The following is a 15,948-nucleotide window of genomic DNA, read 5'->3' on the forward strand; positions in this document are numbered from 1 at the left end:
ATCTTCTGAGGGAACTGGAATGAAGCTTGTATTTAGTGTCTGTTACACATAGAACCATCATAGAATGGCTGGAAGAGACCTTAAAGATCCTCTAGTTCCATCCCCTCTGACATGGGCAGGGGCACCTCTCACTAGACCTCATCCAGCCTGGTCTTAAACACTTCCAGGGATCAGGTGTCCACAGCTTCTTGGGAAACCTGTTCCAGTGTTCCACCATCCTCATGGTGAAGAATGTCTTCCTCGTGTCTAACCTAAATCTAGCCTGCTACAGCTTAAAGTCATTGCCCTCATCCTGTCACCACAGGCCCTTCTAGACAGTCCCTCCTCAGCACTCCCGTAGCCCCCTTCAGGTACTGGCAGGCTGCTCTAAGGTCTCCACAGAATCTTCTCTGCTCCAGACTGAACAGATCCAACTTGCTCAGCCTGTCTTGGTAGGAGTGGTGCTCCTGCAAAGGTTGGATCTAGAAGAAACTTCTTGATGAAGGAGTTCTTGGGGGTTGTTGACAGGCAGAGTTTGGTCTCTTCTCCCAGGCACCCAGCACCAGCACAAGAGGACACAGTCTCAGGCTGCACCAGGGGAGGTTTAGGCTGGAGGTTAGGAGGAAGTTTTACACAGAGAGAGTGATTGCCCACTGGAATGGGCTGCCCAGGGAGGTGGTGGAGTCACCATCACTGGAGGTGTTCAGGAGGAGACTTGACAGGGTGCTTGGTTGCATGGTTTAGTTGATTAGGTGGTGTTGGATGATAGGTTGGACACGATGATCTTGAAGGTCTATTCTATTCTATTCTATTCTATTCTATTCTATTCTATTCTATTCTATTCTATTCTATTCTATTCTATTCTATTCTAAAGGCTGGAAGAGGCTCCCCAGGGAGGTGGAAGAATGCCCACCACTGGAGGTGCTTGAAAGAGGAAGAGATGTGGTGCTGAGGTTTAGCACCAGACTTAGAAGAGTTAGAGGATGGCTGTACTCAGTCTGAAAGGTCTTTTCCAACCAGGATGATTCTGTGATGCTACTAAATATGCTGTGCTGTGGATGAACAGGGCAGAGTGCTTCCATGGCCACTGGGGGAGACTTACCTTAAGGCTATGTCACACCCAAGGTGTCACTGTTTTATCCTGACACAAAGGCAGGACAGGGCACAGTTAGTGTGATGTTAAATCAGGTGCTCAATGTTCAGCCATGGATTTCAGGTTGATGTTAAATCTGGTGGTTTATGATGTGAGATTCAGAGGGGTCGGGCTAGATTACATGAAAAGAAACCACGCAATGGTAGGGGTTGGAAGGGAGCTCTGGAGATCATCTAGGCCAAGCACCCAGCTAAAGCAAGGTGACCTAGAGCAGGTTGCTCAACATCAGTGTCCAGGTGGGTTTGGAATCTCTCTGGGGAAGGAGTCTCCACAACCTCTCTGCACAGCCTGCTCCAGGGCTCCGGCACCCTTAGGCCAAAGAAGCTTCTCCTTGAGTTGAAGTGAACCCTCCTGTGCCCTAGCTTGTACCCGTTCCCCCTTGTCCTGTCACTGGGCACCACCCCCCAGTGGTTATCCACCCTTTATCTCCTGCTAAAGAGGCCCCCTCCAGCCCCTCCTGGCCTGGGATGTCTGTGATTGCAAGAGCTGAGCAAGCAGTGGAAGTGCAGCCTGCAGTGCCATCTTCTGGAGTTAAGTGAGTGGGAAAGAGGCTTTCATGCTGCCTTTAAAAATCACTTGAGGTGCAGCTGCGCATAAAGGCCACCCAAATCTTGGGCACTTGTAGAAAAGTCTGTGCAGCCAGCACAGAAATATACAAGCCCCCTTTTGATCTTCAATGTGCATGGAGCAAAAAACCCCAACCCACTGAAACTGTCTGCTCACTGAACAAAAATCACAATGATTCTAATATCTGCTTAGTGGAGATGGAAAATGTCCATGAAACTTCATCAGTCTGACTTCTGGGTGTCCAGTGGTAAGTCCTGCAATAGCTTCCTCTATTTTTTGTTCTAATTTCCCCCACCACACCACCACCCCCACACCCCCCTTCATCTTTTTGGCTATGCCATTGACCTCAGTAGTAGAATTTTGGGGTGATACTGACATACATTCCCCTGGCATAGTGGCCTGGTTGCTCTTTCTGTTGGGAGTGGATTGAATAAGCTGCCTTAAGGATCACCCAAGCTGTTACGTCACAGAGCCACAGAATGGTTAGATGTTGGAAGGGAGCTCCAGAGAGCATCCAGTGCAAGCCCCCTGCCAGAGCAGCAGCACCCAGGGCAGGCCACACAGGAATCCATCCACAGCGGGTTGGAAAGGCTCCAGAGCAGGAGACTCCACAACCTCTCTGGGCAGCCTGCTCCAGGCCTCCCTCACCCCAGAGAAGTTTCTCCTCCTGGGCAGCTGAAACCTTCTCTGCTCAAGTTTGTCTCCATTGTTCCTTGGCTTCTTGCTGTGCAGCACCCACAAGAGCTTGGCCCCCTCCCCTTGACCCCCAGCCCTCAGCTCTTGAGAGACATTGATCAGATCCCTCTCAGCCTTCTCCTCTGCAGGCTAAACAGCCCCAGGGCTCTCAGTCTCTCTTCACAGCAGAGCTGTTCAGGTCCCCCCAGTCATCCTCCATTGGACTCTCTCCAGAAGAACCCTGCCTGTTAAGTCTTTAACTTAACCTTTAGGTGCTTCTCTGTATTAAGGAACATTTACCAGACTTACATTTTCCTTGCATCTGATGAAAATGTGCTCTATAGGTTGGAAGTTAAGGAGCAAACATGAAAAATACCCATCTGGATTTCAGTTCTTATTTAATGCACTTCTGTACAAGGCAAACCTCTTGAGAAGGGTTTGGTGCCACTGTTACAGAAGAGCCAGAGATAGAGAGACCTTCCTCAGAGAGTGGGGAAAGGCCCACAAGAAATAATAGAGGCAGACCTGCCATGGGCTGAGTGAGATTCTTTCTGTTCTCTGAATCCTGCAACCATTTCCTCCAGTTCCATTCTTGCTGACAAGACAGCATTGGGGTTTCTCCAGACAGGAGCAGTGTGACACTCCAGATCAGCACTTGGCTTTAGAATAGAATAGAATGAACCAGGTTGGAAGAGACCTTCAAGATCATCGTGTCCAACCTATCATCCAACACCACCTAATCAACTAAACCATGGCACCAAGCACCCTGTCAAGCCTCCTCCTGAACACCTCCAGTGATGGTGACTCGACCACCAGCTCCCTGGGCAGCCCATCCCAATGGGCAATCACTCTTTCTGGGAAGAACTTCTTCCTAACATCCACCCTAAACCTCCCCTGGCGCAGCTTGAGACGGTGTCCTCTTGTGCTGGTGCTGGGTGCCTGGGAGAAGAGACCAACATCTGCTTTGAGCCCCTCCTGGTAAAAAGAGTCTTGCACTGATGCAGAACATAAGAGATGTGTACATGAGAGAGAATTACAGAGAAATGTCCCCACAGGTGAGGTGCTCCAGCCCTCTGATCATCTTTGCGACCTCCTCTGGACCTGCTCCAGCAGCCTAGTGTCCTTCTTTATGCTGGAGGCACCAGGACTGGATGTGGTGCTGCAGGTAGGGGCTGAGCAGAGCAGAGGGGTAGAATCCCCTTTCTGTCCTGATGCTCTCCCTGCTTTGGATGCAGCCCTACACAAGGCCTCTGTCTGGGCTGCCAGTGACCATTGCTGGCTCCTAGGAGGTTTGTCACCAGCTGACACCCCAAGTTTTCTCCTCAAGACTGCTCTTCAGCCATTCCTCACCCAGCCTGGATTTGTGCTTGGGGCAAGTCCTGTACTGGAAGTTAAACCTGATTGATTTATTTGTGTAATGCACCTGCTGTATACATGAAGTTGACTACAAAGCACTGTGACTTTTCCCAGGCAATGATGTTTCTGTTTTTATTCTATGCATGGCAGAAACTTCTGTTTCAGACTGCCATTTCTGTTGCCATCTTCTGATATTTGGATCAATTTCTGGTCAAGTGCAGTGATTTGTTATGTGCTTTGAAATAAACCTAAAAGAATTATGTTTGTCTGCTGGAGTCTTTCAATTTAGATTCTCCTAAACAGTCTTCCTTGTGCAGTGGTGATTGATCTCCATTGTAGTGGTGTTTGATCTCCTCCTTGTGCACTGGTGATTGATCTCCATTGTAGTGGTGTTTGATCTCCTCCTTGTGCACTGGTGATTGATCTCCATTGTAGTGGTGTTTGATCTCCTCCTTGTGCACTGGTGATTGATCTCCATTGCAGTGGTGTTTGATCTCCTCCTTGTGCACTGGTGATTGATCTCCATTGTAGTGGTGTTTGATCTCCTCCTTGTGCAGTGGTGATTGATCTCCATTGTAGTGGTGTTTGATCTCCTCCTTGTGCAGTGGTGATTGATCTCCATTGTAGTGGTGTTTGATCTCCTCCTTGTGCACTGGTGATTGATCTCCATTGCAGTGGTGTTTGATCTCCTCCTTGTGCACTGGTGATTGATCTCCATTGCAGTGGTGTTTGATCTCCTCCTTGTGCACTGGTGATTGATCTCCATTGCAGTGGTGTTTGATCTCCTCCTTGTGCAGTGGAGTTTGATCTCCATTGCAGTGGTGATTGATCTCCATTGCAGTGGTGTTTGATCTCCTCCTTGTGCAATGGTGTTTGATCTCCATTGCAGTGGTGATTGATCTCCTCCGTGTGCAGTGATGTTTGATCTCCTCCTTGTGCAGTGGTGTTTGATCTCCATTGCAGTGGTGATTGATCTCCTCCTTGTGCAGTGGTGATTGATCTCCATTGCAGTGATGTTTGATCTCCTCCTTGTGCAGTGGAGTTTGATCTCCAGTGCAGTGGTGATTGATCTCCTCCGTGTGCAGTGTGTGTTTGATACGAGACACATTCATAGCTGTGCCCATGCCAACACTGCTAGGCAGAGTTGTGAAGTGAAAGCAAGAGATTCCCAGGGCTGTTTCCTGCTGTTCTTGCTGTCTAAACTTTCTTTTTCTGCTCTGTGCAGGAGGTTGCATCAACAGTTCGAGAGCTATAAAGAGCAAGTAAGAAAGATAGGCGAAGAAGCTCGGCGGTACCAGGGAGAGCACAAGGACGATGCTCCGACGTGTGGGATCTGCCACAAAACAAAGTTTGCAGATGGCTGTGGCCATTTGTGCTCTTACTGCCGGACCAAGTTCTGTGCTCGGTGCGGGGGTCGTGTCTCCCTGCGATCCAACAATGTAAGTCTGCTGGGGGCGCTCCGAGCACGCAGCCTGCCCCACGCTCTCAGGCTGCAGGTGCTTCACCTTACCTTTGCCTTTTCATGCTGCCTTCTGCTGAAGTGCTTCGTTCGTCCCTCGGGTAGGAGGTGTGGGCAGAGCGGGGTGAGGGCTTCGGTGGCTGTGGAGTTGTTTGGGATCCACAGAGGTAATGAATAGAAAGGAGAGATGTTGCATTGTACAGCTCTGCTGAGTGGGGGCTGGAAAGTAGGCCTGGGATTCAGAGAGTGGAAGGAGAAAATGCTTTGCTCTGGTCCTACTCCACACTGGTGCTGGTTCAGTTTGTTTTACCAATTATTTTCCTATTAGCAGCAGCATTATTATAGTTACAGTTGCTGGTATTATTATTAACATCTTATTATTATCCTATTATTATTATGTCCTACTATTGTTAATGATAATATTATTATTAATAGTATTACTGCTAATACAATTTTCTTATTACTATTACCATCATTGTCATCATCACCATCATAATTTTTACTATTACTATTGTCATTAATTATTATTATTGATGTTGTTACTGTTTCCTGACTGTGTTTATTACTAGTGTTTTCCTACTATTGCTTTTAGCATTATTCCTATTTCAAATATGTTTATTTGTTTTTATTGTCTGTATTATCTTTAAATATTTGTTTGTTTATTTATTCTCAAGTTTTTCATCTACCTTTAGAGATTTCTCTCACTTTAGGTCTCCGAGCCACCTGATCCAGTTGGGGAGGTCCCCTCCAAGCAGGGCATTCTGTCATTCCATTATTCATTTTGCTCTGGTTAAAAAGAACAAACCAACTACTTTCCTTACCACAAAGTGTGAGATCAGTTTCTTTTACATCTATTTAACAAGTAACATGTTAATAGATCCAGCTGGGGTAGGTGTCCTGCATTCAGGCAGGTAAGAAAAATCCTTCTCCCTCTGCCCCACAGACATTTAGGTGCAGCAGCCGTCCCCAGAGCTGGAGGGTGTCAGGAGCAGCCTCTGTTCAGTCAGTCCCTTACAAGGAGCTGGCTGCTCATCTGTGTTTGGGAGACCGCTCTGGATTGTGGCTGATTATCTGGGGCTGTGGTGTGTTGGAAAGCGCTCTGTGAACACCCTTATATTGCATGAAGCATTTGGTTGCCTAGGGTGAGGCCAGAGAAGTTCCTGACACAGTTTTGAGCTCTTGAGGGGGGGAATGCATCGATGCTTTTTGGTATCGACACAAAGGCAACTCAAAGTGCTCATGAATGGTGTAGCAGCTAAGCATTTTCTGACAATTCAAACACCGAATCATGTTTGGAGTGGAATCATTTGGCCTTTTCACTTTCTTTGAGCTAAATACCAACTACCCTCTGGTCTGGAGGAGCTCCTGGCTCTAAGCTGGCACACAGGGCTTCTGCAGTTTCGTGTTAACAGACACAAAACTTTAAGGAAGAAAACACTTTAAGGAAGCAATTCATTTTGCCTTTAATTTGGAGGTTTTCCATAGCCCTCCTCTGTTTGTGACTCTGTTAAACTAAATTCCCATCCTGACAGAACGATGCAGGTGTATTGGGCTGAGCTGTTCACCTCCGCGAAGGTTTTGCTGCCGAGGATTGCACCACGTTGCATTCCCTGCAGGTGGTGTTACTGGAGCGCCTCTGGGGACGCAGAAGCCTGCTCCGCTCCGCGTTACCCTGCTGGGATTTACTGGAAGTGTGTGACGTGATTCCTCTTTCATTTTTCACCCCCTCTTTGCAAGCCATAGAGATGGAAGTGTCCATTCAGTTGTAACCTGCTGTTTGTGGTGTTGATGCTCCTGTGGGCTGGGCTGGGGAAATGTGGTTTCTGTATCTGCAGTGATGTCATCATTGTATGGAAAGATTGATTTACTTTCTAATTTCTCTGCTTTGATCCCTGTGTACAGAGTTACTGGAATTGCATTTCGTTGAAACCTGTCTATTAACACTTGCCTGTTTTATTCTTTTTCTCTTCTTTCTTTCTTTTCTCTTTTTATTCTGCTTCCTTGGATGCTTTCCCAAAGGAGGACAAAGTGGTTAGAATCCATGCTTTTTATCATTTACTGTTATAATGTTGTTAATTGGGAATCACAGTAATGTTGAAAAACCCAAACCCTAAACTGACATTGTGAAATCATCCAAAGGGGTGGGGGTGAGAACAGGTATCCTAACACCCAGGCTCTGCCCAGCCCCTAGCCAAACATATGCTCCGAAGACACTCCAGCAAGGAAACCCAAAATGTGTCAAAATTAGGACAAAACAAAGAATTAATTAAGACCCAAGAACTCTTACCAGGCTAGAAAGCAGAGGAGGCAATAGTGTAACAGAGCTTGACCTCATACACATGTGTTTGGTGAGCAGCTTGTCCTTTTGCATGCCAGGGCTCTCATTAGCCTCAGGAAATCAAATGCATTTATTGGATGGTTTACATGATCTACATGGTTTGCTGTGCTTCACTTCTGGCTGCAGCAGACATTTGGGGAATGTTTGTGAAATCAGCTTTTTGATTTACAGCTGGAATGAATGTGCAGGGTCAAAGTAATGCTTCTCACAAGCTGGTGTAAGTGTGGTGAGCAGGATGGGCTGAGCCCTTTGTGAGTGGGGAGACACCACTCCAAAACTCTGCAGACCTTCCAGGCTCCCCATGCCATGCTCAGCATGAGCCTGATCTGGAGCAGGTGAGGGTTGTTCCCTCATCACCTCTGTGCCCTGTGCCTGGAGGGAGGGCTGGCAGTGCTTGAACACCACAGAGCCTGGCCACGCACCAGCTCTTCTCAGGCAGCGCTGCAAAAAAGGATTTTTCCAGGTTCTGCCTGGAGTCCCAGGGAGTGGCAACAAACCAGTTTCAAGTCATTGCAATCCAGTGCAGGTTTTGCTGTGCAGGTGCTAGTGTTACACTTGTGAGGTGCTGGTGTGCCCCAGTTTACACCCCAGCACAGCTGTGACCTGCGGCTGAGCGCCGTGCAGCACCCAGAGGCACTGGGTTCTAGCTCGCAGGCACGTGGCAGCAGGGGTGTCTGAGGCAGCAGTGTTCTGAGAGCAGGTTCAGCCAATGCCTAGGAAGCACTGCCTGCCACATGATCATTCCACTGTTTCCCCTGTGGTACTCTGAACAAAGTGTTTAAATCTTCCAGGACTTGCAGATCTTTTCCATCTAAATGACTTAGGGTAGAGTGAGAGAAGTTTCAGCTTGATGCTGGTTTCTTTCCTCAAGCAGTGCATCATTGATGCATCCCCTAGGGTGTCTTAAAAGGCTCTGCTCTTGCAACAGAGCCTTCTTAGCACCAGGAACAGCAAAGCTCTTAAGGGCCAGAAGTGCCACTCAGGTACATTGTAGCTGCCTAGGTTTTGGTAGGTGGGCCTCCCTCCACCTCCCTATTTGTGAGGCACATTTCACACTTCAGTTAGCACCAAAACCACTGCTGGGTAGCTGAAACTGTGACAGTATCTGCATGCATGCAAGGCTGAGCCCTTGAGAGGGCAGCTGAGCTGCTGCCCTTTGAAAAATGTCAGTTAGGATGCAGAACACAGACCCCACTGCACTGAAGTGCTCTGAAGACGTGTCCTGAAGGCAGACCTGGCTCACCTGGCTTGTCCTAACTTCACTTAAATACATCCTTGCTGTTTGCACTTGCCTCGGGTTAAGGATTAGCAATGTTGAAATCCAAGCTGCCACATGCTGAGAAAATGCCCTAAAGTATACCCCTGAAAAGATCTTCCATACCTTGGTGATGAAGCTGAACTACAGCTCTTTAACAGCTGGAGAGAGGAGGAGGTCTGCAGGTCAGAGGAAGAGTATCCAATACTTAGTCCTGGTGGTGTGAGGAGCATGGGGAACCTCTTTATGAAGTTCTGTTGCTGGAGCAGTGCCTGTGTCAGGAAGCTAATGAGATATAGACAAGGAATGAATTCCCAAGCATTACTGCATGCCTCCTAAGTCCTGTCTCACAGAAACAGGACAGTTGTCAGAGGGAGCCACACAAGGAAAGGTTTCATTTGCTGATTGTTTCAGTGACTTAGCATTTGACATTAGGGGGACAAACCCTTCCTTCTCTGCTAGGTTTAATATGAACAAAGACTTTTTGGACAGCTTTGTATGTGCCTTGTTCTCACCCCATGATGGTTCTTCTTACCATGATAAGCTACATAATAGTAAAACATGTGTCAGGTCCCTACAGGCTAGGAGGGGCTGATGAAGTGTGAGTGACTGAAGTGCTAAAGTCAAGTGCAAAGGTCAAGCATTGTCCTGGATTCAGAGTATTTCCTCTTGGCTTGGAGGATTAGCACTCATGAGACACCACCTAGGAGGTGCTGTGCTGTGTTACCTATCTCTGACCAAGCTGGTAGGCACAGAGAGGGTGGTATGGAGGTTATCAAAGAAATGGAGAGCTGCTGATGGGAGAGAAGGCTGGAGAGATGCAGGGGACTCAAACCAGAGCAATTCTAACTCAGATCTAGAAGTAAAGAATTGATCCCTAGGAGTAACTTTAAACAACAAGTACAACCTTCAGGCTGGTGGGCAGTGAATAGCTAAGACTGACTGGGTGTGACTTGGCCATAGGTGCTCTTGCCTTGGAAAGCAGTTGTTGCAATCAGTAAGCTTTGGGGATTGTTTGGTTTTCCCATGTGATCTACAAGGCAAAATAACTCAATTCAAATTTGAAGGTTAAATCTGGTAAGTTTAGGAAAGGGTTTATGTAAGGTGGTTGGTTGCAGGTCCTTAGGATGTCTCTTGCAACTGTTGCTTCTAGCTAAATATTTTTGATAGTAGAATAGTTTGAAGCTGCTCTTGACCTTCTCAAGGATGTACCACATAGATTTTAAGGACTGCAGTAAGTGGTGCTTGGGGCTGTGGTTTAGGGGTGAGCCTTGTAGAGCAGGGTTAATGGTTGGGCTTGGTGACCCTGAGGCTCTCTCCCAGCCTGAATATTTCTGTGATTATAGCAACACATCAGGCAGGAAGTTCATTTCATGGGAGAGATTCACAGCTCTTGGGAAGTAAGATCTGCAGTATTAGGTGGAGGACAGTGTAGGAGGCAGTGTGCTCTACCTGCCTGAGGGTGGGAAGAGTCTGGGCTGTGCAGTGTTCTGCAGTGCCATTGGTACTGCTGGCAGTGTGTGAAATGTGCACTTGAGTTGTGTCAGATGGTTCCACCTGTTCCTGTCAGAGGGAGCTGATCACTCAGGGAGGCACCTGGCCCTCAGAATCCCAGATATCCACCACCCTGAGCTATTTCTCGAGTGCTTCACCTGTCCCAAGTTCACTCTCACACTGCTCAGCAGAGGACCAGCTAAAGCCCTGCCATCCATTGTCAGCCAGCCCAGGGTGCTTTTGGTTAGTGTCATCCAGAGCTTCAGCTCAGGTGCAAAACATAATCCTGCAGTGTAATCTGAAGAGGAGGCTGAGTGTACTCCAGGGGTTGTCCAGGGGCTTGGGAGGGGCTGGCAGGACTGCCCAGGGGTACTTCAGTGTAGTTAGAAAGTGAGGAGGTACAGCCAAGGCACAGTGAGAGGAGAAGGCTCCAGTGAGGGCCTCTACAGAAGTGACCTCGTGGAAGGCAGAGCAGAAGGGAAAGGATTGTTTACCAAGACACACTGGGCAGGCACAGATTTCAGCCCCCCCCAGACTTCCATCTCATTCCCCCAGAAGATAGGGACCTTGATATCTGTCCTGGACATGGCACTTTGGGACATGGTTAATGGCCATGGTGGTCTGAGGCTGATGGTTGGACTTGATCTTAGAGATCTTTTCCAACTGAAATAATCCTAATGCTCTAATGAAGCAATAATTAATTCTAATACTCTAATGAAGCAATAATTAATTCTGATAGTCTAATGAAAGCTTAGAGACTGGAGATGGGTTTGGTCCTGTTTTTAGTCTCCCCCAACAACGAGGTAGAACTGAAGAGGAAGGGTGCGGGAGATCTCCAGGAGAATGCTTGCTTTCTCTTTCTCAGGCCCAGGAGGCTTGAAGGAGGGTGTTGGTCAGGGAGGTGCCAGAGGGGATGTGGTGCAGCAGCAGAACTGATGGCTGCTTCCAGGCCCAGCACTCAGAGTGATTTGTCCTGCGGCAGAGCCTGCTGTAAGCGGTTTCCACCCAAGCAGTGCAGCTCTGCTCTTTCCAGCAGTGGTCAGCTGCTCAGGTTCATACCTGGGTTTGATTGCTCTGAGACAATCCACCCTGTCCTTTAGTCATAGTATAGTATCATAGAATCAGTCAGGGTTGGAAGGGACCACAAGGATCATTTAGTTCCAACCCCCCTGCCATGGGCAGGGACACCCCACACTAGATCAGGCTGCCCAGAGCCTCAGCCAGCCTGGGCTTAAACACCTCCAGGGACAGGGCCCCAACCACCTCCCTGGACAACCCATCCCAGGGCTTCACCACTCTCATGGGGAAGAACTTCCTCCTCACCTCCAGCCTGAATCTCCCCACCTCCAGCTTCATTCCATTCCCCCTAGTCCTATCACTACCTGAAGTCCAAGCTGCTCAGCTGTGGCAGACCTCCTGTAAACAGCTGCAGTGAAGTGGAAGATTTCTTCTTGCTGTGCACCATCCTGCTCTGAAAGACTTCAGATTTAGACAACTGAATCCTGCCTCTGTTCCTTCTGCTCACCACAGACCCAGGATGCTGCCAGCTCCTGGGCACAGGAGGGCACTCTCAGTTAAGCACAGGCTCTTTTGACAGCCCAGAGTGTACCCCTCACCCCTAAAGAATTCTTCTCTTGATCAGTTTATTTCTTCGGGGGATTTGTGTCGGTCAGCTGGAATGGTTCTGGTCCTCACTCCTGTGGGACCCTCCCAAGGGATTTTTAATCTCTTATGTGGAGGCTGGGACGAACTGGGACTGGTAATGTCCACTGGAAATGTGTTCACTGCTGAGACACGACTCCTTGCTGAGAAAATAATGTGGAGATGCTAAACAGGACTACATGTGGCAAACTGAGCTCTGTGCCACCCCCAAACCAGAGGGAATTCAGTGTAAGGGAGATCTTGCAGCAAAGGGAGGTCTGATGAGATCTGTGGCCTGTTAGGCACTATGAGAAGCCAACAAGTAGCAGGAAAAATTTCCAGAGAGCAAAGTAATTATGAGGACTAGATGGAATCTGTGCTCTCTCTTGTTATCAAACCAACCAACCAACCTTAATCCTCATCCAGGATTAAATTCAGGGTATTTTTAGCAATGCAATGTCCTAGATAAAAGAGACTTTCAGTTTTAAATTTTATATCTTCTATACCTTTTGATTTCTGCAGCACTTCTGTGATTGTATTTAACAGGTGGATGTGGATACTTCCACCTTTGGATCTCCAGTGCTGCAAGTAGTGAGGGGTTAGGGCAGTTTGTGATAGATGTACCTGAGGCAGATGATTTTGTTAAAGAGTGTAGGAGACTCTGAGGGTGGAGCAGGGAATGCTAAGCAAGCAAAGCTAGGGACTGAAGTTTCTATAATGTTTTATAGACTCATAGAATGGCTCAGGTTGGAAAGGGCTTCAGAGCTCATCTGCTCCAACCCCCTGCCATGCCCAGGGACACCTCTCAGCTAGACTCAGCTGCTCAAGGCCTCATCCAGCCTGGCTTCGAACACCCCCCGGCAGGAGACAGCCACAGCCTCCCTGGGCAGCCTCTGCCAGAGTTTCACCACCCTGGTACTGAAGAACTTCTTCCTCAGCTCCACTCTAACCCTGTTCTGCCTCAGCTCCAAACCCTTCCCCCTTGGCCTGTCTCAAACACCCTCATGAACAGTCCCTCTGCAGCCTTCCTGCAGGATCCCTTCAGGTCCTGGCAGGCAGCTCTGAGGTCCCCCTGGAGCCTTCTCCTCTCCAGGCTGCACAGCCCCAGCTCCCTCAGCCTGTGCTCACAGCAGAGCTGCTCCAGCCCTTGGAGTATCTTTGTGGCCTCCTCTGGACTCACTCCACAGCTCTGTGTCCTCTCCTGCTGGGGACACCAGACCTGGAAGCAGGATTGGAGGTGAGGTCTGAGCAGAGCCAAGGGGCAGAATCCCCTCTCCTGCTCTGCTGCCCACACTGCTCTGGCTGCAGCCCAGCACACAGCTGCCTCTGGGCTGCAGGAGGGCACTGCTTTGTGCTTTGTATCTCAGGTTTTACAGAGAGATGAATGAAAGCCCTTCCCAAAACTGTGGTTCTAAACTGGTACATAATATTTGATCCTCATTATTTAATGCCTGGTAAGAGCTGAAGATCTGCACCAAATGTCATCTACAATTCCTTAGAGAGCAGGCAAACCCTGGTCAGCTTTGAATCCAGGTCCAAAGAGCTGCAAGTTGTTGAGGCTGAAGTTTGATCACAGCACTTTGGGAAGTGGCTTAATAGCCTTGGTGGTGTTAGGTCAGCGGTTGGACTCTGAGGTTTTGGAGGCCTTTTCCAATCCAAACAGTTGTATGATTCTGTGTACTCTGCAGTGTCAGGGCTGCAGCCAGAACACACAGAGCTAACTCACATGCAACAGCTTCATAGGAAGTTTGGAACCAAACATTAGGGTTTTTCCCTCTGTGGTGTAGTGGGTTTGTAATTGTCTCACCCAGACTTCTGCAGCCAAGAGCTTGTGCTGGTGATTGTTGTGAAAGTCCCCTTGGACTGTAAAAGGCTGAGTGCTGCTGAGCAGTTACCAGAGAGGAGCAGGGGCTGCTGAGATGCTCTGTAACCAGGGCAGCCTGTACCTGGGGCTTGAAACTGTTGGGTGCTGCTGGGATGCTAAATTGGTCCAAGAAGAGCTTTCTGACAGGCACCACCTTGTGCTGCCTGGAGCCTAGCTGTGTTCTCCAACCCAGTCTCACATGTTATGCTCTCTACCCTCTCACTTGGTCAAAGCTTTCAGTCTGTTTGATTGCAATCTGCATTTCAGTGCTTAATTACTTGAGAGTTGTTCAGGCTGTGCTGGCATCCAAGCAGAGCTGGACAGGCTGAGAGCTGGCTGCAGGCAAACCTCATGGAGCTCAACAAGGACAAGAGCAGGGCCCTGCATCTGGGGAAGAATCACAGCAGGCACCAGGACAGGTTAGGAGCTGCCCTGCTGGGAAGCAGCTCCAGGGAGAGAGACCTTGGAGTGCTGGGGGGCAGCAAGTTCTGCATGGGGCAGCAATGTGCCCTGGGGGCCAAGAGAGCCAAGGGGAGCCTGGGGTGCAGCAAGAGAAGTGTGGCCAGCAGGGCTGGGGAGGTTCTGCTCCCCCTCTGCTCTGCCCTGCTGAGAGCACAGCTGCAATCCTGGGTCCAGTTTGGGGCTCCCCAGGTGAAGAGAGACAGAGAGCTGCTGGAGAGAGTCCAAGGCAGAGGCAGGAGGATGCTGAGGGGACTTGAGCATCTCCCCTGGGAAGAGAGACTGAGAGCCCTGGGGCTGTTTAGTCTGGAGAGGAGGCTTTGGCAAGGGGGTTGGACTCAGTGATCTCAGGAGGTCCCTTCAAACCCCTAACATTCTATGACTCTGTGATAGCCAACTAAGAGCTCTATTTTTGCCCAGATTTATGGTAACAGAAATAGCTACTCCAATGTTTATGGGCTGAGAAAAATCACATTTCCCTTCTTTTATTCTATTCTCAGTCTCATTTTTCTGTCCTTTTAAGGAGATAACCTTCCCCCACATACATTTTAACCACAATGATTATTTCTTAGGAGTTTTTCTTACTGGATAGCTGAAAGGGTTTGTACTCACTTGGTCTTTTTTCCTTCTTTGTGTCCAACAGTTTTCTGGATGGTTAACTGTAGCTGCCCAGCAATTTCCCATTCCAATTTAAATGTCACATTGTGTTGTATTAAACAAGCACAGAGGACTGGAGATTAGGAAGAAATTCTTGACAGTGAGGGTGGTGAGACACAGGATGCCCAGGGAGGCTGTGGTGTTCAAGACCGGGCTGGATGAGTAACCTGGGCTGGTGGGAGGTGGCCCTGCCCATGGTGGTGTGGTTGAAACTAGATGGTCTTTAAGGTCCAACCTAAACCTTTCTATGAAACTAGGGACTTAGAACTCCTGTTCCTGAAACAGCAAGGAAAGAGCAGTGTTCAAGATTCATGGAGTGTATTTTAAGGCTTCTGTCTTATAATCTCGTTGTGAGCTAATGAGTGACTGAGGACAGCAAGTCCCATAGATACTCCCAAAAGCAAAGTTTCGTGTGCTGCACACCAAGGGACAGGGCACGGCCTCAGCAGCTCCATCAAACCAAATGCTTACATCTCTAGGAACTGCTCACGTAAGGAATAAAGGAACATGCAGATTTAGGCTCTGAAGAATCCCTTCAGCTTCGATTCCATTTGAAAGGCACTAAAACCATACAAACCCCTTGATTCTCTAGACTGACCTGTGCTGAGCATGACCTTCAGTGCAGATCTTAAACCTTGCAGCTCTGCCACATTCTGCAAGCAGCAAACCCTTCTAAAACTGGCAAGGTTCTTCCCTTCAGGGGAGCAAGCATTCAACTTCAGAATAGTTCTCTTTCCTTAAAATAGGCAAAGCAGCAGGATTTGCAGATAAAAGATCGCATTGCCGTGTGATTATTACAAAAGCTGCTGGCTCCACTTAGTTTCCATTTAGAGCTTTAATGTCTCACATTCAATCTGCCACTGCTTTCTGCTGCGTGCTGAGAGTTCTCCTAAGCTCATTTGTTAGGTGCTTTGCTGTAGTGCTCAGATGTGCGTAGGCTTTGTTAACGTCTTGTGCCGGTTGTGCCTGAAGGGCACAAAGCTTGCCACAGAGCATTTTTCCTGAAAGAGGAAGATAGCCTTGAATCCTCAAATGCCTTTCCGTGCTAAAG

General features: G+C 48.5%; 1 protein-coding gene across 1 annotated transcript in view; it reads left to right on the forward strand.

Annotated features, from left to right (window-relative positions):
• The window catches only part of RIMS1 (regulating synaptic membrane exocytosis 1), a 292,497-nt gene that overhangs the window by 109,649 nt on the left and 166,900 nt on the right, over positions 1–15,948 (forward strand). The window contains exon 2 of the mRNA XM_054162531.1: positions 4,956–5,169. Within this exon, the coding sequence (XP_054018506.1) occupies positions 4,956–5,169 (214 nt within the window). The remainder of the gene's footprint in view (positions 1–4,955; positions 5,170–15,948) is intronic.

This window comes from Dryobates pubescens, chromosome 6 (genome assembly GCF_014839835.1).
Source record: "Dryobates pubescens isolate bDryPub1 chromosome 6, bDryPub1.pri, whole genome shotgun sequence".
In the NCBI taxonomy this organism is placed as follows: Eukaryota; Metazoa; Chordata; class Aves; order Piciformes; family Picidae; genus Dryobates; species Dryobates pubescens.